We start from the raw sequence: 22,011 nt of genomic DNA on the forward strand, positions 1-22,011 counted from the left end.
TATTGCTGTAATGCAGAAAATGACTCAAATGACTGCCTCTTTCACTCTGTTTTTGGCTGTCTTCATCATATACACAGAGAAAAGGAAAAAAAAAAAAAAAAAAAAAAAGCAAAAGTAGGCTCACCTCTTTTCCATAATGCAGGTTCTTTGTTCTTTTTTCTTCTCCCACTAAACTTACCATGTTTAAAGACAAAGTTGTGCTATTTCTATCCATCTTATCTAACCTCTGGTTTTCCAAAGACATCTATGCATGTTTGCCACCTCTTGAAATTTTGTGGCAAGTCTTGCCATTTGTTTCTTTGGAAAGTCACAGATTATAATTTGACTTGATATCAAAAAAGATCACCTTTGCTAAAAACAAAACAAAACAAAACAAACAAAAAACAACAGCCAAGCAAACAAGCAAACTACCATGATATAGTGAACATCCCATTTTTTGCTGAAAAAATCCAGTTACAAGACAATGTCATTACATGTTAATCTTACTAATAATATTTGCACTGTGCTAGCATTTCTGGCAGCTTGTCATAATAGCTATTTAAAGAAACACAGAACAGATTTTGCTCCCTAAAAAGATTCTGGGACTAAGGTGAGAGTATGCATACGTGGTCTTTTTCATATACTACATAAAAATAATAGTCAGTCTTCAAAAGATGACAATGGTCTTAAAAGGTGGACAAAGGTAAAAATGTGAAAGTGCAAGACAGAGTTGTTTGAGACAAGGCAAAATATAAGGATTACTTATTCCAACCTTTACCAAGAGATTGTGAAAGAACAAAGAGAAGTACATCTGAAGAAATCAAGGAGCAGCAGTCATCCATTAGATACTGCCTTTTGAAAGATTCGGTGAATATATTGAAAACAGCTGTAAGACAATGAAGAAGAATCAGTGCAAAGTGAAATTTACTTTTATTGCATTTTTTTTTTTTTTTTTTGTGCTAAAGAATGATGATATGGTTAGTAGCCCTGCAACTGCATAACTGAAAGAGACAGGCTGTAAAATATAAGAAAATAGGGGTGGAAAGACATTACAGATCATCTAGCCCTTGTTGTGCCTGAGTGAAGGATTAACTTTTTTGAAGTCATTCTTGGCAGGTGTTTGTCTAATGAATTATTTAAAATTTCAGTGTCAGAGATTCTCATATCTGTAAACAGCATTGTTTGGTGTTTATTGTCTTTAAAATTATTTCTCCTTTTCTACCTTAAATGTCTCTTGCTAAATTTTAAACAAATTACTTTTTGTCCTGCCCACACTGGATATGAAGAACATTTTCAGTCTTTCCTCTCTTCAACGTCTTTGAAGACTTTCTTCAAAGTCTTTCCTTTCTTTTCAGCCACAGCTGAAAGGGGCTGGGCTCTATTCTCAAGAGCAAATAAAGTTATTTCTTTCAGTCTTGCACCAGATACAAGATTTTCCAAGATCCAGCTTTTCTCTGGGTCTTTCCACCCAGGACACAACTAGATTTTCCCTGCATAGTCCACATCTGTCTTGAAATGTTGTACTCCACACGGGACTCAGGATGTTAGCCAGGGCATTTCTAGTACTGAACGGAGTAGGAGGATATTTGACACTTCTGTGCATCTCAGAAATGATGAAGATGTTCAACAATGCTAATGTCTTTTCACTTTGTGGTCTACTAATGCCTATAGATACTCTAGATACTCTTCTGAATACTTCTAAGCAGTCAAAAGCACTTTACTGGGTAGCTGTTGTGTCTAAATCTGCCATGCATGACCAACATCATGATATTCAGTCTTCATCCACCTGGATGATGTCTCCTAAGGCCATCCTTCGAGTAGACTGTTTCCTTACAAAAGAAGCTTCATCTGTTTCCCCTTGCGGTGCTCCTCTCTCCTTCTGCTTTTTGGCTACATTCTCAATGAGCTTGCTTGCATCGCTGAGGGTTTTTTGTGTTCGTTGACCTGCAGATTTCTTCTTGCCTTCTCCCACACTCGGGTCCATGACCTTTAAGGGTGTGGCTTTCCCTTGGTCCTCCTGCTGCTCTTTCATGTGCTTTAACCTGAATCGGCGTCTAGAAGTGTTCTGGTAAGGATCAGGGATGCTGTCAGGGCAGTTAGACTCTTCATGTATGTCCACTTGGAGAGTGGGGATTAACAGCTTATGAAGTGTCTTGGGAGCCTCTCCAACACCTGGTTGCTTAGTCAACTTTGAGCTTGTCTCTGGAGGCAAAATAACTTGAATTTCTCCCAGGGGCTTGCTGCTTTTAGGAGAAAGGGGATTATCTTTATTCTCCATAGAAGCTTTGTCATTCAGCCTTATCTTATGAAGGTTTTCCAGCTCCCCCTGGGAGAGATTCTTCACTCTTTTCACATGGGGCTCATTGCTGATGGAGCTGATAGCTGTCAGCTTCTGAGCAGCCATTTGGGTTTCTCTCTGGATGCTCATAATCTTCTGGAGCTGGGCTTCTTTCACTTCCACAGGGATCTCCAGGGGAGCCAACTTCACCGGCCTTTTCAAGGTGATGTTCTCTGTGCTACTTGACTCATTTGCACGATGCAGGCTGGGAGATAAAGGTCCCTCTTTTTTTACCTTTTCGGGCCACAGATTTTTCTCTCCCTGTGCTATCCTCTTCTCTGACATCCTGGGAGAAGGAGGATGGAAACCAGAGTTTCTGTGTTCACTTCCTGGCTTCTCTTTTGGCAGGATGAGGATGGGATTCTTCTTGGGCTGCAGGTTCACGATGGTAACTTCACTGACATTGCAGTTATATCTGGGCATCAGCTTTTCCTCAGCCATTGAGGCACCCTTAAAGAAAGCAAACAGATGCAGGGATCACTGTCATACATCATATTAATGGTTGCTATACATTTTTTATGTGTTTGAAAGTTTGGCAAGAGTGTAATCTTGGTGTCCCCTGAAGTGTATTCCTCATATCTGTAAATCCTGAGCACTGTGCTCCACAGTCTGATTAACCCCTGGGTAATCTACAATAAAGGGCTCCACGTATGGAAACAAAATAAGCCTGACAACTAAGGAATCAGACGTTTTCTCCCTCTGACAGTCACCAACGCTGTCTATCTTTACTTATTTCTCAATGTAACATTACCATTCTCTCTTCCAGTTTGTACCAGATATTGAGTGTCCTTTCTAAGCAGTGGGCAGCACCAGCCTGTAGACTGCAGTCACTAAAGGAAGATTAGGACCTCCACAACACAGAGAAAATAGTGTGATAGCAAGAGAATTAATGTTATCTTGGAGGAGCTCCTATCTGAGGATCAGGTGTGCATCTTTCCCTTCTTCCTCTGACATGCTGAGTGATGGGCATTTCTGGTAAGTATGATCACCCATCTCACTCCTATGCCTATATCGTGCATTATAGGGCAGGGCAAGTGCCTTCATTTCCACTCAAATTCTGCGTAATTTCACAAGGTGCTTTTCTGTAAAGGATAGACAGTTAACCTAATGCTGATTTTGGAGATGGGCTCTGTTCCTGCTTCTGTCAAGATGAGTAAGTTCTCCTCCCTAAGGTCCCTTTTCCACTCCCACTCTCTGTGTCTTGTACAGACAATACATTTTATGGGCAGGCAAGAACAATATTCTTGACTGTGACTGGGACCTCTAGACCCAATTATCATAAAGATATCTTACTAAATGTTAGTATTAACTTGTTCTTCCTCTGATGAACGGAGGAGTACGTGAGCTATCTTATTTCACAGCTCCTCTCATTTAATCAAATCACCTTCTGCATTGGTAATTTCTGTTCACTGATACTGGTGAGAATTTTTTAAGTACTTGGGCTTAGTATCATTATAAATAAAATGATACATCTCTTGCCCTTTCTGTGTCCTGCTGTGTTCCAAGAAAGCAGTTAAGGCTGCCTACAGCTCTGTAAAGGCAAAGTGAAATACAATAAATATAAATAAAACCTTGTCCTAAAATTCAGGCACATAAAACAATGAGACAGAATGAAAGCTCCAGTGCACAGTGAGGTATGGGAATGGAAAGGAAGAAAAAGTAAACAATATAGTGCCTCCAAATGATCGTTTTTAAAAGACCTTGGTTGAAAAGCCTTATGCCTCTAAAAGTGGGTGCACAACTAAAACTCAGCCAAATATTCAAGCCTATAGGACGACCTGCCTAGACAATGCCTCTTTCCACCTATGAGCACTATTTGTTTTTAAGATGGTTTCAGACAAGAGTAATTATTTGATTGGGTCATTCTCTGCTACGTTCATCTGGGGAAAATTCAGCCATGCTAAGAAGGCTTGGAGAAATTTTACATGCCACCTAAATCCTATCGGAGTCCTAATGTTAATACACTTAAAACCCATCCAAGGCTAATGTGCAAGATAAGCTGCATCCTCTGTTACCCTGCACACATTACTCAATACCTTCCCAAAATGTCCATCTGCCATGTATATACTCCTACTTAAAATTTAATTAAGTAATTGGCCCAATCTTGTGTAAGTAATTGCTCTGTGCCCAAAATTCCCTTTGCAGTCAATGAGAGACCCATACAAAGAATGACTGCTTCAAGCTCTCAGGATCAAAGTATTATGATGGTGGTATTATCAAAGGGACCACCAGTCTTTATTTAGAAACCACAGCCTTCATGTAATTTAAGTACTTTCCTCCCCAGTCTCAGCTTGCTGATCCTTCTGATATAAACGACACAGTAATGGAAGGGCAGAGACAAAAGGGCCACAGACAATAGCCAATTAGCATGGAGTGGCCTTAGATATAGGAAGCTTGGTGTCCCCCATAAAGAGGAATCTGATGACCTTCTGCTTAAGTTAGCTTAGTGCCCAGACTGGATGGTCCTCAGGGAGGGGTACTTTTGTTATTTTTAATTCACTTTAATTCCAGGAGCCTGCTTATTTCAGGGCAATAAACACTTGATTTATAGGCAGAAAGTGAGACTTGTAATAGAGTCTTAGAGAAATCTGACGCTGTTTTGAAACCTTGCTCACCAGCTTGACTGCTAGGACAAGAAAAGAGAATGAGCTGAGGAACCTTTCCAGTCTTGGTCCTCAGCTTCTGTTGTTCTACAACTGATGAAACCAGACAGATTTAAAACAGGCTCAGGAGCCCTGAGATTTTCTGTTTGTAGGTACATGGCAGAAATGGGGAACAGAAAAACAGGATAAGCATATTGCACATGGACTGTGCTTAGATAACCTGACAACCAGCTGGACTTTTGCCTGAAAGTCACTCAGTCCATCAGCCTGTTGTGGTATCACAAAGCTCTGCAGGGCTTCAGATCCAAACCCCTACTTTATGCAAATCACTTCCCTGTTGACTCTAAAACACTTCCCCATTTCAGTCCCATTGTGAGCATAGTCAGGAAGCAATATGGGGTCATAATGTACACAATTACAGGTACATAATGGTGGAAGGGGATCCTTTAAAAATCCCTGTTTCCTTACTCAAACTTCTAAAGTTTCCTCTCTTTGCTTAATGAAACCAGATTTAGAGTACATTACATTAAAACAAGCAAACAAACAAACAAAAAAGCTAAATCCCAAGCTCTTTCTACATAAGGAAAAGCTTTAATCTCATTGCTACAGGATAATCTGTAGTGATAAGCAGACGTTACACAACTCAGATACTTTTTATTCCCATCATCATGCGTATCAGCTGATGGCTGTAGTTCAAAGGGGAGGACAGAAATACCTAAGGAAGTTCACAGATCAAATCCTGCAGCTTATCTGGCTGAGAGCTTGTCCCCACAGTGGAGGTTTCTGAGTTCAATTCCAAAATAAACACCAAGCTTCAATGTGCCTTAATTCCCCATGTGATGCCTGAAGCTCTGCTATTGAAAAGCCCTCTGGCACGTGGAGACCCATTACACATGCTGTCATTCAATACGGGCAAGAAACAATTCGGTTCAAACATCTAGGAATTCATTTCTTTGCTTCCACTGCAGATTCTGCATGCACAGTAAATGACTCGGGTCATGGAGCATATAACAGGTAAAGCTGTTCCCCAAATAGCTCCCAGAAAATCCCTAAATATCCAGCCTCTTGGTACTCTGGCTGCTTTTGTCAGTTGGCATAAGCATCACACCTGCAACATCAGGGACATGAACTGATACATCATCATTTGCTGTACTGGAAAAAAATAACAAGACAATGATGTCTGTGAGACAGTGTGTTCTAGGAGGTCAGATGATCTCTCAGGCTGGTGAACTTAAAACATAACAGTATCTTTAATCAGCAGGAGAGAAAACAGTGTTAATATCACACCCAGCTGCCTCTGACTCCAAAATAACCAAGCACCAAGGTGGAGGAAGTGGGGGAACTTGCCTCAAGTCCCTCTTGAGTCTCCTCTGTGTAGGAACCACAGATCTGGTATGTCGTTTTGTCACAACTCCCCTGCCATTGGACTTAGTATCTTTACACAATGATAGCAAGAAAAGTTTCAAAACAGAATGAAAGAAAGACAGCAGAGCAGCCTAAGCTCCAGCCTAGTATAAGTGAATTCACCTCAAAGCCTTGTTCCACCACAAGCTGCTCATGGAATGACAAGGAAGATGCTTTGTCCCTCTGAGTGCTTTCCACCTGTAAACTTGATCTGATTCCGTCTCCTAATTCATATGAGCATTATAGATGTAAAAACACTTGAAAGTATGTTTTGTTAGTTCTCAATATAGGTTCAGTTCTAAAGAACTTAATTTTCAGAAAACAAGTGCTCTACAGAAGGCACCTGTTGAGTCAAAAACAGAAGCATGCAAAGCTATAATGACTTGAAAATTATAATTGGTAATGTTGAGTATGTATGAAACCCTTTTCTCTGTGTAACTCTGCAAATTTCTTTACGTCCTATATTGGAACTTGTTAGAAATTTTGCTCTGTAGAGGGCTTGTTTTTATGTTAAGGACTTTCTTTTGTAGGTGAGAAGAATTTTGGACATGACTTAGTATTTGCAGTCGTTAACTTAAAAGCATGTTTAATAAAACCATATTTAATATTTATTCAAAAAGTGTTGGGAATCCTAAGAGGAATTAATTCAATTCATAGAATTTGGCACATTCTTATTCCTAGTATTATCACCACTTTAATAGCTCCTCACTGAATACACAAAGAGTCCAGTTTGAACTTTAGAAATCTACAGCATATGCAGGAGTTGCAAATTGTGGAGCCTACCAGACTTCCCATATCATTGGCAAGCTTTACTGAACAGGATAACTCTGGAATCTTCCTAGAAGGATTTTCAATATTGTAGGAGAAAGAGGGGGAGCTACAGAACTCCTGGGCTTCTTATAGGTACTCTGTGACCATGGGAAAGTCGTGTAAACTAACGTTTCCAACTTCCACATCTAAATAATGATACAGTTACTTATTTAGACCAAGACAAAGATTTATAACAAATGAGCAACTAATATTAGATTTCTAAATACAGATTTAAGATAAAAATAAATGACCTGCTTTTCAGTAGTAGCACTGGCTTTGCACTTCTTAAATTCAGCCAACTTATTTAAGGACCTAAATTGTAATTTAAGATGCGAGCTTCAGCTTCACAAAACTTAGCCTTAGCTGTCAGAATAAGGAGATTGATTTCTGAAAAGTCCTGAGCACCTGCAGCTCTCAGCCCTTTCAACATAACTATGAGAAGTAAAGGTCTGCATATGCAAAGCATGGGTCCAGAACTCCGGGTCTGTGGGTTGTGGTGTGTATGTGTGTGAGACATTACACACATAAATCTTCTCACTGCTCTGAGTGGAATGAAACAATAACAAACAAATAAAAATAATATCCCTGCTAACCAGCAGCTCCTTCTTGCATTACATGTCCACAAAGATAGTAGCATGAGCAGAACTTGCAGAGTCAAAGAAATTGAGCTCTTTCCTTGCCAGTTTTTCTTAATTTAGAGCTTGGCACTGTAAAAGATGGAGAGATGGAGCTATCTGCTACAGTGGAAGCTTCTGGCTAGGAATTAATTTGGTACCCTGCACCATCCTACCGATAACAGAGGCCAGCACCTTGGAGGCAGCACAAGCAACTCTGCAATCATTCAATCTGCCTGTTCCATGCATGCCACTCATCCATTGCACTCAGGAATGCTCTGGGAGACAAGCACCTTTTCTCAGCTCTCTCTTGCAATGTTTCATTCAGAATAGAAGTAAAAAACACCCCTGTCTTCTGAAAAGGAGGTGTCAGCAGTGCCATTATCTTTTCTTAAAACACAGAAGGTTAGGAAATTCACTTCTCAGGGGGACTCTCATGTCCCCATATCCCACCTTTTCACATCATTGAGGGGCATTATTCCTACCAGAACTCTTTGGTTTTGCTTTGTTATACCAATTAATCCAGAAGCAAAGAGCTGGCATGACTATGCAGGCTGGAAGTCAGGGTCTTTATCTTGGAGGTGCCCTTCGACAAGGACAATTTAATACAAAGAGTCTCTATACCAGTATCTTCCTGAGTGCCCTGCTACAAGACTAAAAGCTCCTCTCTCACTTCTTACCCCTTGCTACAGTAAATTATCACCTCCACAGTTTCAACAGAAGGGGTAGATATTGCTCCTAGCCCATGCTGACCTCACATTGTTGTAAGGGAATTCTTCCAGTGGGGGTTTTGGGGTGCAGTCTCATCCGATCAGAGGATTCACTATAGCAGGAAAGGCTTTGGGCAGGCAGTTGTGTGCTATTGGAAGGCTGTGCACAACTGGCAGGGGTCAGCTCCACCATCTTCAGCTGTTAGAGAGAATCCTAACAGGAGATCCTGTCCCACTTCACTGATTTGTGGCTTCAGCGCTTAAGGTAAAGGATGGGAAATACAGACTGGGGAGCTAGCAGCAGAGCCTGTGAAGCCCATCTCTAGTGGCTGGGACATGCCCTGATATTTTTTCTACCCTTTGCGATAATTTTCGTACCCACCTTCTGTGTCTATTACTCACTTAGTACTGTCACTCCATGAATACATTCTTCAGATGTTGCTATTAAGCTGTAGGCAGCATATAGTGTTATGCCAGTATTGATGTTAAAGCAGAATTACCTGCTAGTCCTGTTAATCCACTGATGCTTTGACAGCAGGGGTATTACAAATAGAGCTTCTTTGTACAAAATGATTAAACATGACCTGAGAGTCCACAGCTTTCCAATTCCCTGAAAACTTACCATTTCCTTCTTGAATGCTGTAGTGTTTAAGGCCAGAAGAGTCAACGACAGCCCATCCTCTGATCCATTAATGACATGGATGTTGAAAGATTTTAATGTCACTTCTTTTATCCTCAAGCCTATTATCTGACTCTTCTGCCTTTCCCTCTTCAAACAGAGGCTGCTTTATAGAGCAGTGCAGTGGGCAGGCAGGGGACATAGGAGCTGTTACAGACTGGCTCCACAGCAATAGACAAGTCACTGAACATCACTGTGCCTCGCAATCAAGGGATGCCCTTTAGACATTTTGCAAGAATTAGGAGTTTGTTAAGCCTGCTGGGTTGCTCAAGAAACTGACTGCAACCTCTTCTAACTGAAATTTACCTCTAGCTTCAGCAGGATGCTCTTTAGTTCATTCCATGCTACCCAGTGCTCCAAAAGTTGTGCAGTGCCATTCAGCTACCGTGGTTTGCTCTGGGAAGGGCTGCATTTCAATGACGTGCAGATCCCTGCACCATTTGGAGACCGCTGTAGGACCTTCCAGATGGTAGACAGAATACATTAATCTATGTCATGAAAATTTAATTCATATGAAGGTAATAAATTGTTTATGTATAAAATAGGCAGGACTAATACATTAGCATTCAGGGTTGAATCGCACCAGGATTCAGGCACACAGAGCTCACAGTGAACTCAGTTTTTGGCTGCTATAACAAGAAGCAGTTGAATAGAATCATTAAGTGGAGATATGCTATTTGGATAGAATATGCCAACACACTAGCTCCTGCTCTGTTAAAACAACCTGCCCCTCTCCATAGTAAATCTAACTCAATCATAAGAAGTCAGCCATGATTTAAGAGAGAGAGGAAAAAACAAAAAACCAACAACATGTAACAGCATGGGCTTGCTGCTACATTTGCATTGACGTCAGAGCAAACAAGATTAAATGAAAGTGAGCGCAGCTACAGAAATGTGACCTTAAACACAGCCCCAGAGTTGCAGATATTGCCAGAATCTTAGCTGCAACTCCACCTGGTTTGCTGACATAGCCCCAGAGGTAATGTCTTCAAGAAGCAGCTAAAGATCCCTGTGGCAGCTGGCACAGTGGGAATTTCTCTCACTTTTGAGCCAAGGGCATATTGCCATGGAAGGGAAACAGGATGTGGCAGAAAGGGTCAGAGTCCTGTTGGCATGATCCTCCACAAAGAGCCATTGAGGCTGGCAGAATTTGCACTGACCTCTTGGCTGCTACAAGCTCTGCTGGGGTTGCTTTGGCCTCTGCCTCGTCCAGGATTAGGGAAAAGATGAAAAAGGCTTGATCTCATTTTCCCAGTTACTCGCTTTCCTTAACTTTACTCAGTGAAGCCCTGACCCTTTTGAGATCAGTCTTGGATAGCCCAGGCCACACAGATAACCAGGCCAATGGGAACAATGATTAATGGCACTTTCAAAAAGCTAAGAACGATTGCAGCTAAAAGTCTGTTACCATAGGAGCAAAGCCCATTCAAGTCTGCCCATTCAAATACAACACGATTACATGGTGACAGTGCCAAAATCTGTACCACTGTTCACTGAACACACAAAAAAATGAAGAAAAATAACCACAGTGAAGAAAAAAAAATACCTGGATAAAAGCATCCCTTAAAAAATTATATATATATATATATACATTATATATGTGTTTATATATATACATTATATATATGTATATATATATATACACACATTAAGCTGAACAAATAGCTCTAGACTTTCCAGAAACTTTAACCTCTGACTTACAGTGAATGGCCATGTTTTCCTTGACTTAAAGGATGGAATTAGCTGCTGGGCATCTCTTAAACCTCACAAAACTGGGCTGAACTGGGGTGTAAATGATTTAATGACTTTACTGGGTCTCAGCATAGGGGTTTATTTTGCTTTACATGTACTGTAAAATGGATTCTAGTGGGTAAAACGCCCTCATAAATTCCCATCCATTCAAGTGGAATCAATCAGAATGGCAATTTCAGACTAACTGCCCTATGTGGAGAAGATAATCCAGACACAAAGATACCTCTTTGCTCATGTCTGTAAAAAGGAGTTGTTTTGGAATATTTAAAGCTTACTGGGAGAGCTATGGCAGACAAGTTGTGCAAATTACCTTCTCCAATCAATTTGTCCCAGCTATAGAAATCTTGAGATAGCTTCACTGCGAATTACTGTGAATTAAATTCTTATCCCATTTCCTCTTTGCGGCACTCTCAGGTCTCCAGCCAGATGCTCCCGTTGCACCCACAGTACCAGGTTATACCAGGCACACCATTCTGCTATGAGATGCTAAAATCCCTTTTCAGAAGGTTGGCGGCATACAGAGATCTTGGGGGCTTCACGTCCCTCCGGTCTTACCCCTAATCTGGATAGATGAACAGACATGTTGGTTCATTCTGTGAAATGTCTTGGCTGAAAGACAGCCACGTTATAAACAGACAGAAACCCCATAACAGTCATAGCACTGGTTCCATTATCTGTCTCCTGGCTTGTAAGTAACCACGTAGAGTCACCGAGGGAAGGAGCAACCCATTCAACCAAGCCTGAGAGCATCAGAATTTTTCATGGTTAAATGTCATTCTGGTGACCCTGCCAATGAAAATTACACCCTTACTTGCCAATTCCCCCTCTAGTCCAAATGTGTATGTGGGAGGGAGCTCCATTCATTTCTTTGTGGGCTTTCTGAATTTGTTCTTGCCAGCTCCCTGGGAATTGTGATGCCTTTATACACCTCTCTCTGCCCTCTTTTTTTTTTTTTTTTTTTCCTGTGAGTTAAACACATTTCACCACAAACAAAGCGTGGATGAAGAGCAGCTTTCCAGCACAAAGAGAGGAATAAGGCAGCCTTGTTCTTCTTCGGGTAAGCTGCTCCATAGTGAATTCACAACGACCTCTTCTTCTGTTATATGATCAGCTGGGCTTGAAGGCAACTCCAACTCTTCTGTAGCGCATAGTCTACAGCTTGAGCTTATACATCACAGTCTCTTCCAGTATGCTTCATGTCACCAGACAGGTTCATTATATTAGGAATGTGTATCGAAGACCCACCTAATCCATGATTGTTCTGCCCTGAGGACAGTAACACAGCACTCAGAAATTCAGCATTCAGTGGGAATCTTTCCATTCAATGTAGTGGGAGTTAGAGCTAATCCCACAAGGAGATCCTCAGTGTCACCAGAAGGTGGAAGTGTATGTTGCAGCACAGAGACATGCCCTGGGAAACCCCTACAGTTCCTAGAAGCCCTGGATCCTGCACATTTTGCAATCAGTAAAGACACTCCCCTTGATTTCAACAGGGGCTGAATCAAAAGGGGGCTTTTCCAAATTCCTGTGCACAATTTTACAAATTGCATGAAGTCATCACCCAACCTGATATATGGTTAAAGACCAGTCAATAAAGGCAATCTCCTGATGAAAACCCCATTAAATACAATTTAAAACCTCCAAGGCTCTTCTCCATGAGGCTCTTCAGATCTGTAAACTCATCTTCTGGTAGGGATCTAGATCTAAGTTTTCGAACCTTCTTAGAAGCCAATCAGCTGAATTTGCTGTTCCCACACCCAGAGGGAAAAGTTGTGAAGGCTGGACTACCCCAAATTGCTGACTGTTAGTGCCACACATTCCTTGCTCTGACAGACGTACTTTTATTTCTGGCAATTCTGCAACACATGTTTCTTGGTCATCTTCAACTAATGGAGTGATCCAGGTCAGGCACCTGTCCTCTTCATCCTCCCTGTTTTGTGTAATTCCACCACAATTTCTGTTGGTCCTGTTCATCATGTATTTACAGCCTGCCTCCCTTATCCCTCCTGGGCACTAGGTATGCCTTGTGGCCAAGGATCCAGTGCTGTAAACATCTACACACGTGGATCACTACATACCTGCACAGAGTCCCATCAAGATTCCTTGCAAGTGGAAAAGTGTGAGCCTACCCCCTTTCAAAATTTCATGGAGGGACTCAAAATCAGGGGCTAGTTGAGTCTTTCCTCCTCCTGAGCTTCTGGAAAACCAGTGAATTTTCCTCATTAAGTAGGATTGCACACTTGGTATCACTGGAATTGAACTCTTGGCTCTGGCAAAAGCACCTTTGTCTGAACAAACAATTTTATGTTCAACATAAAGAAGCTACCGCCAGTAACTCTATCTCCCAAAGACCCCAGGGCACACAGATGGTTGCTCTTAGCACACGGTAACCTTCTGTCACTCTCCTCTAAGCTGCTGCTCCCCTTGCTCTGTCTCACCAGGGCTTCCTGGTCTCTCCAATTCACCCGTGGAGGTAATTTCTCTCCCCCTGTCAAATGAGTAAAGATTTTATTTATATTTTTTTTCCTCTAGTGAGGGGTGGAGTGGGCTACCTTAGCTATCAGATCGGTGCATCTTCTATGTGCCCATGTTACTTATTCCAATTTAACAGCCTACTGCCTTATCTTGTCAGAGTGCTTTGAAAGGCAAATCCTATCAGAGCATAATAGGAAGGGAAGTTAAAGCTATTAGTACATAGCACTTTCTTAACAGGTCAGGGGACAGAAGGGGAACTCTCTAATCAGCTTCAGATTCATTTCCTTTCCTTTCTCATCATGTTGAATAACATCTAAATATCAGCTCCTCCTGATGTTTTTAGGTGCTATTAACATATCCAATAAGTAACCCAGCAAGGTAGCTGAAAGGATAAGTACATGAGAACAGGCATTACAGGGCCTTGTATTGGAGGAGTAGTGGCTGCTCTTTCCCCACCTCTAGCAATATCTTTAGGGGAAGAGCTCCACCCTGGATGGGCTTATGTGCTGGCTGTTCCTCCTGCCAGTTTTGTTTCGGACAGGAAAAAAACAGAAACATGAAAAAACTTAGGATGTGCCAGGAAAGCACATCATACCTACAAAGGAGACGCCTCAATGAAAGGAAGTTTTTATTATGCTGTGGTCAAGTATCAGGAGAGTCCTAATTCTTTCCTCTGCCTCCACTACAGCCCTGCCTGGTATTCCCAGCTGGATTCCTCACCAGAGAAGCTGTATATTAAAGTGAGAGGGAGAGTGTTTTCTATGATCACTGTCATTAATTATAAGGATAATCTGGTTCCTTAAAGGGTCTCCTTCAGGTCTGAACTATTACTCATTTTCTGTCCTGCCCAACCCACTGTACTGCCTACACATATCATTTGACAGCTGGGTGGCACCTGCGTTGTTGCTTGGATAGCATAATTGGTAGCATGTGTGCCTTACTACTCCCAATAAAGCACCTGCTCAGGGTTGATTTTAAGCATCACCTTCCCAGGAAGGGTTGGAGCAGGGGTGAAGGGATTAGATAAAATCATTGACATCATTCAAGATGATCTTTAGCCATTACAGAGCAATGAAGTGCACCTTGTCCTCTGGAGATGTGTATAAACTGCGAGCACAACACATAGGGCTTTTACGTCCTCTTGTCCTGTCAGACCAAAGCTGGGTATAAGATGCATTTGTCCTAAATAATGGCAAATTGAGTCCCCTTGGTGCCCCGCAGGCCATTTGGTCCATTCTCTCATGGCACTTTCCAAAAAATAAAAAAATAAAAAATGAGAGAATCAGCAGAAATCTCAGCTCAACCTCTAAGTTCTGACTCAGGAGCAAAAGCAAAATTAGCCGCTTTTAGTATGGCTCCCACACTGAAAGAGGACTAAATGAATAGCTCCATGGCCTTAGTGGTAACATCAAACCATCATGTCATAAAGCCAAAGTGCTGATTGGGAAGTGTGTCTTATTTAATGTTCTCTTGCTTCTGTCAGAGCCTTGTGAGGAAACATTCCCAAAACACTGTCGTCCTTGCTGTGCTGTGATAGCAGCAGCACAGTCAGCATCACGCCTGGACTCATACAAGAAGACACACAGTGCTGCACACCTGCAAGGCCAGTGAGCAACCACACCACAGGTATGCAGGTTATGTTTCACATCATGGTTCTGACGAATTTCTTCATCTGAATGAGCGATGTAAGGTTTGTGCTGTTCAGGCAGAGGACATGCCCTGTGCTCGCTGCAACACGCAGAGTCACCCTCAGCATTGTGCCTCTTGCCTCTCACAGATTTTAGTGTGCTCTTCCAGGTTTACAGCACTGACACGTTAGGAAAGCATCATGACTAACATCTCTTAAACCAGAACAGAAGTGTCAGCTTTTTCCCCTTTCTCCAACAGGCATCTGAAGTGCTTTCCTCATTTGAAAAACTACCCAGTATGACCCAAAGCTTACAAATTCCCTGTGCTTAATATCCTTCCAATGGGCTTTTCTCCATTAGATGCTTTTTCATATCGTAGGATATGAGACCAGCATTCTCATCTGCTTCCCATTAATTGCCTCCTTCAATCCTTGGATCTTAGAGATCTCCTTAAGGAAATTAGGCAAATCAGGCTTAAAATTCTCCTGGAACCTTTCCCCAGTAGTGAAAAGCTGCTGGTGGTTGTTATTAGTATCTTGGCTTTAGAGCTCCTTAAGTGACTCGATAAGCTAGTCTATTTTAGTAGTAGCAATTTTCTAATCTATCAGAAGACACTGGGGATGTCAACAAAGAAGACAAATTCTTCATGAAAATATATAGACATGCCTTACTTATAGAAAAATCCTAGGAAATGTAATAAGAAAGGATGCAGAACAGTTTTAATGTGTTTATATATATATATAATAAAAATAAATAATAATAATAATAAAACAGTTTTGTAGAGGTCTCCAGGGTTTTGCACCCATCCTAGAAGAATGAAGAAGACAACTAGACTTTGTTGGAGAAGCAACAAAGTTGGGGGGAAATGATTCATTTTCATTCACATCTGCAGGCCTTTTCCTCTAAAGCTAACAGTAAGTGGTCCTTCAGAAAAAGGTGCCAAAGACTGAACGGGAGCGCTGCATAATGGTAGATGGTCCCTGTAGGTGAAGGTATTTGTAGAGCCTAGACATTCAGTTTCAAACTGTGTGAAATTGTCACCCTGCTAGTAATAGCTGGAAGAATTGAGATTGCAGGCTTATCTGGCATCTTTTTGCCAGCATTATTTCAATTTTTACATGCTCCAAAGATCACTGATTCCTGTTCACGGCCTCTGCTAAATATCTTGAAATATCTCTCTTCTAGAAATTGTTCTGTTTCAGCCATTCTTTTAAATAGATGCTTCCATGAGGAGTGATTTTGAGCCAGTTTTTGCTGTACAGTTCATTGTTTCTAATCTCTCCATTGTCATTACAATGGCAATCAAGTTCCTCTGCAATGCCCTAACTAGAAAATGTCTTCTTTTATTCGATTAGCTTCCAAGTTCAGTCTTATTACTTATTAATAGTCTCATTCCACCTGTGCTCTGCATTGATCCCAGTGATCAGCACTGCCTCCTGCTCTGCTCTCAGCTTCCTCAGAGTAACATTTTCAAAAGTAAAAATTTCTAGCCATCTATCTAGACAAGACTCCCGTACAATCAATAAGGACACAACAGCTCCCACACTTACCAGACGGCCCAGCAATTCTTGCTTTGCTCATTGTTTTATCATTCCCGAGAAGCGTCTCCTCCTCTAATAAGATCTATTTACTCTGTGGGTTCCAAGCTGCTGTGGCAGGGTATGTGAAGATGAGGTGCGTTGCTTGCTCAGGAGGACTGAAAGGCTTAGAAAGCCTACCGAGAGATAAGAAGTGGGAGATTAGGGTCAGCGCTTCTTCGGCCACTTAGGGAGATGGATCCTGAAGAGATTTCTGTATGCCAAATAAAATCCAGTATGAATGTGCTGTATTCTTCTTGCTTCAGTAGGGAGCAGTATTCTTACTTTATTTTAAGTACTCATTTTTAAAGAGTTCCTCTCCTCCAGATATCTTTCTCCTAACATGTACCTTTTTTGTCTTTTCATTATTTTTTTTTCCTGTTCTATGCTTGTAATTCATGTTGTCTGTGCTCCTTTCACTAGGGCATGTGGCCCCAAAATCCTCAAATCATGCTTGTCCTTAAATTAAGGTGCTGATTCCTAAAGTAATGCCCCAAATCTGTTTCAGCATATAAAGTAGAAACAGTCTACAGAATCAGAGATGGTGTTTCTGGGTATATTGAGTCTCTGAAAGCCCTATCATGTATGTTACATCCAAATCCTAGTGTATAAGATAAGGTGGGGTGCATAAGATCAGGGAAAGATGGTAGCCTACAGTGGGGTATATGAAGGAAGAGGTATTTCAAGCCATGTCAACCTGCTCAGATACACTGAATCTGAATGTTCACTGTGCAAAGTAGAAGGTTCTTCATAAGGGCATGATGAAAGTAGAAGGCAGTGCAGTAAGTTTCAATCATATCAGATCTTATGACTTTATGCTGCTTTGGACTGTGCAGTGTCATTTATGCCCCGCCCTTCTGCATTGTTCTCCACCAGTTGTGTCCCACCAGCTCCAAGTTTTGTTTTTCCATAATGTAGTCTCATGGTGAGGCTGTCAGAATTACCTGGATCTTCTGACAGCACGCAGACACTCTGATCTGTGCAACGTAGCACCCACAAGTCTTTTTGAAGAGAAGAGCCTTATTTCCACCCTTTTTCACATATTCCATTTATTGTAGTTGGAGAAGATGCAGATGTTTCCCATTTGGCCAGTGCCTCCCTACATCCACTGGCAGATGCTTGGCAACATCAGTGCTTATTTTCAGCCTCTCATCAGATGCAGTGATGAATGTCATGTCTGCAGCAGTGTTGTCTTTGATGTTTTTTCTAAGCTGTTCTATTGTGGCAAGCAAAGCTATTCACAATTTTGGTTGCTGTGCTGTAGCCATTGAGTGGTTCCTGAGCCTATTTATTTTTCATTTCTTTCTTGAACAGCTAGAGGAGCGGGGCTTTTATCAGGATCAACAGGAACAGATCAATTCAGTTCCAGGCATCCAGGAAAGAAACAGGAGAGTTTCAGAAACACACTGGAATTTGAGATGGCCAAATCTATTGAAATAAATGAAATATGATTGGGTATCTTCTTTAGTACTGAAGCCAGCGTGCCTGTTGCACCCCACATCTATGATAATAAAGTGTACTAGCCTGCAAAGGAGGGTGACTGCATGCAAACTGCTTCCTTTGCATGGTTCCTGGAAGATCCTAAGTGCCAATTTGTGCCCAAGAATTATTTGAGAGGATGCTTATTGTCATGGACCAAAAGCATGCTGGGGAGCATTCATCAGCACAGACAGCCCAGTCCCAGAATAATTCCTGATGCTGTTGGATTGAGTAGAGCATGGTGTATCCTGAGAGGGGCTGGGTGTAGAAGTTATACTATCAGCAGGGATGAAGGTTACGGCAGCACTGAGTTTGGAAATAAAAGGATTAGAGCTCTGTGCTATTCAAAGTGTGGTCTGCCTAGCCCAGGTTGCTGATCACCACTGGATTGTATAAGGAGAGAATTCAGTTATACAACAAAGTGATATTACTACTGTTACTGGTGTTACTGGTGACACCAGTGCCCCTCTCCCCCAGTTTGAAGAGTCCATGATCTTAATCTGCAGAGACTTTATTGTTTTTGTAGGGGAACAATTTGCAAGGAGATAAATGAATATCTCAGGTTTTCCCACTACGCTATTTATTCTGGAAGGTCAGTCATCTGCCCTGTAAATATACAGAGAATATATCATCATCCCTGCTATGGTATCCATGTTTCCCATCTTTTGCTGGGTAGCAAGGTTGCTGTGACAGTGCTCTGCCATAGAGGTGGGACCTGGGGTGCTTGAGAGTAGCTCTGAGTAGCTGCAGATGAGCATCAGCTTTCAGCAGTAACCATGGCAAACCGCATTCATCCACACAATGTGGGACAGTGGAGGTAGGATATGGAGCCTCAATATTCCTCAAATTATGCCTCTGAATAGGAATTTCCTTAACAGCATGTCCCCTTGTCCTTGTGTTAATATTGGAAAATCTAGACTAGTGGTACTGTTGTGCTTGGCCATCATGTAAGACAAAACGGGAATGAAAAATTCACTGATGTACCAAAGACTGTATCAAATTTTCCCAATACCAGCTCCGATCAGTTCATACACCCCAAGATGAAGAGCAAGAACAGGTCCAGGACCTGAATGTGCAGCTACTGGCTCATGCAGGATCGGTCCGTACAGCCCCAGAGCTTCCTCTGGTTTAGCTGGCCACGAGGGATTTTCCAAAAGCTCTTGGTCCTGTTGTGCTAGGTGCAGTCTAACTGCTGTGAATGGCCCCTCATCTATTTACAACCCATACTGATAACACAGAGACTGAGGCAGGACATGGAGGCAGCAGAGGGAAAGCGATCTCTTCCAGCCAAAACAGGAGGTTAATTGTAGCCATTTGGGCAGCCCAGCTGATGCTGCCTTGCAGCTCCCTGGCTCTTACGGACTGTGTGCTTCTAACCCATGGGGTTTTACTCCTTTCTAGCCACCAAAGTGTTTTGCTTTGATTTTTTTTAGCCTGATTGACCCAGATGGATCATGTTAGCCCTATGAAACAGACTCCTGAGCCTGTCCTACCTTAAATGAGAGTCAATGCTCCTAAAGGATCTCAGAGCTTTGCTGTCCCAGAAGGGCCAGAATGACTCCCCGTCATATAAAGCAGCTCGTAACAGTCCTAAGCAGGATGGATCCTTTCAGACGGTGGTGAGTAATATTCAGGAAGATTCAGTAGTCTCACTGTCTCTGTAAAACAAACCAAACAAACAAACAAACAAAAGGATATATGACATTTCCAGAATAAACACATGCATATATACGTGCTGCATTTGGCTGTAAACACAAAGATTTGAGCTAAGCACAGCACTATAGGAACTGGTTTAAAAGAGAGAGTTACCTCTCTGCTGCAGGACTTTCTATTTACTGTGCTGGGATCCTTTCCACAGATAACACGGTCCACAGGACAAGTCCTTCAACTCCTGTGAAAATGGGCTATTGATTTTTTTTTTTTTCATTTAAAATTCTGTCCTTTTTTATCCCTATGTGTTTTGCTGCTGTTTGTCTGAAGTCTACTGAGTTGCACAGGAATGAACAGAGAAGAAATATGTGCTTATCATTTGCCAGGGAATTGCTGGGGCTGGGAGATTTCAATACCAAAAAGAAGGAAAGAAGGAAATGCCTAAGTAGGTTTTTTAATCAATTGTTCTGTCAAGTGATCGCAGCTCATGGGGTGAAATAAGTCAACACTGTGCTTAGAAACCTCCTGACTCAGAGCTGGGAATGGACTTCCTGGCTTAGGAGTCAAATAAAAATAATTGGTACCTGCCAATAGATCGCCAAAGCCTTTGGGGAACTCCAGCTTGCATATATTAACATGAATCTTCTTAAAACTATAAGCTTAAAAAGACCTGAAAGGTATCCCCAAAATGGCAGTCAACATCTCCAAAGCAGTACGTGGGTCTTCTGAAGGATCTGCATAACTCTTCTCAACTGTTTCGAAAACATCAGCTGTAGCCCACTTCCCCATGTACCATAAATGCATGTGATGTCTCGCACGCTCTTTTTTGCACACATACAGAGCAACAATCCTACAGCCATGTTTAAGCCTCTTATGCTAATATTCTGCCCTGCCTTTTCACCTCACTTTGAAAAAAATAAAAATAAAAATTGAGAAATTGTCTCAAGCACGAGTGGGTTTGACTCTCAGAAGATTGTCTGGGCTGGGGACAAAAGGTGTCCTGCAAGAGAAGTTAAAAAGACCAAAAAAAAATAAAGAGGATTTAAGGGATTTAAGTTTTTCAAAAGAAAAAATATATACAATCTTTTTTCTTTAGTATAAATGAAGAATAAAGGAAGAGCAAAAGACAATTTACACTGAAATCTGAAATAAAATGGTGATGGGGGGTAATCAGCTTATGGGCTGCTTTCATACAGTAAAGAAAATCATGCACAGTTTTCAGAGACACCTTAAGATCTCACTGCCTTCAAAGAGCATCCATTTAGTAAGCAGGAGCTCATCAGAGCAGACCTGTACTGTTTTCTGCCTTCCATTTGCACCGCTGTAGACATGAGGGATAAATCAAATCAGAGTCATGTATTCTCATGAAAATGAGAAATAATTTTAGCTTCATCCAGCTCATGAAATATGACAAATTACAAACTAGCTACAGTCTGTAGACAAGAAGGTAGGTGACCTCTTATACCTAGAGGATCTACACCACAATTTTCTTTTCAAGCCCAGAACATTTGTTTATGTAGGGTTCATCTTCACGAACTGCTTGCACAAGAAAGGAGGGCTAATTCCGTTCTCTTTTCAGTTTTTTTGCTCCTAAATATTGCTGTAGCCAGAGGTTTGGGAAGCTTGAAAGGTAACCTGCAAAAAAAGAGAAGTGGAGCCAAATGCATTCTTCTTTGCTAATGTTCACACTTCTATGGGAGATAACAAAATAGGCAAAAAAGGTAACTAGAAATATCAACAGTATGTTCCCCCAGGTATTTTTTTCCTGGATACAATTGCATAGAATATACAAAGAAAAGACAGATTTCATCACAGAATCACAGAATCATCTAGGTTGGAAGAGACCTCCAAGATCACCTAGTCCAACCTCTGACCTAATGCTAACAAGTCCTCCACTAAACCATATCCCTAAGCTCTACATCTAAACGTCTTTTAAAGACCTCCAGGGATGGTGACTCAACCACTTCCCTGGGCAGCCTATTCCAGTGACTAACAACCCGTTCAGTAAAGAAGTTCTTCCTAATATCCAACCTAAACCTCCCCTGGTGCAACTTTAGCCCATACCCCTCATCCTGTCACCAGGCACGTGGGAGAATAGACCAACCCCCACCTCGCTACAGCCTCCTTTCAGGTACCTGTAGAGTGCAATAAGGTCGCCCCTGAGCCTCCTCTTCTCCAGGCTGAACAGTCCCAGCTCCCTCAGCCGCTCCTCGTAAGACTTGTTCTCCAGACCCTTCACCAGCTTTGTTGCCCTTCTCTGGACTCGCTTGAGCACCTCCGTGTCCTTCTTTTAGTGAGGGACCCAAAACTGAA

General features: G+C 41.8%; 1 protein-coding gene across 2 annotated transcripts in view; it reads right to left on the minus strand.

Moving 5' to 3' along the window:
- Nucleotides 1–932: 932 nt before the first annotated feature.
- LOC118162406 overlaps nt 933–22,011 on the minus strand; it is a 65,350-nt gene continuing 44,271 nt past the window's right edge. For both annotated transcript variants that reach the window (XM_035318530.1, XM_035318531.1), the window contains exon 2: nt 933–2,767. In XM_035318530.1, coding sequence (XP_035174421.1) covers nt 1,751–2,767 — 1,017 coding nt within the window. In that variant the 3' untranslated portion in view covers nt 933–1,750. The remainder of the gene's footprint in view (nt 2,768–22,011) is intronic.

Source organism: Oxyura jamaicensis, chromosome 2, assembly GCF_011077185.1.
Source record: "Oxyura jamaicensis isolate SHBP4307 breed ruddy duck chromosome 2, BPBGC_Ojam_1.0, whole genome shotgun sequence".
In the NCBI taxonomy this organism is placed as follows: Eukaryota; Metazoa; Chordata; class Aves; order Anseriformes; family Anatidae; genus Oxyura; species Oxyura jamaicensis.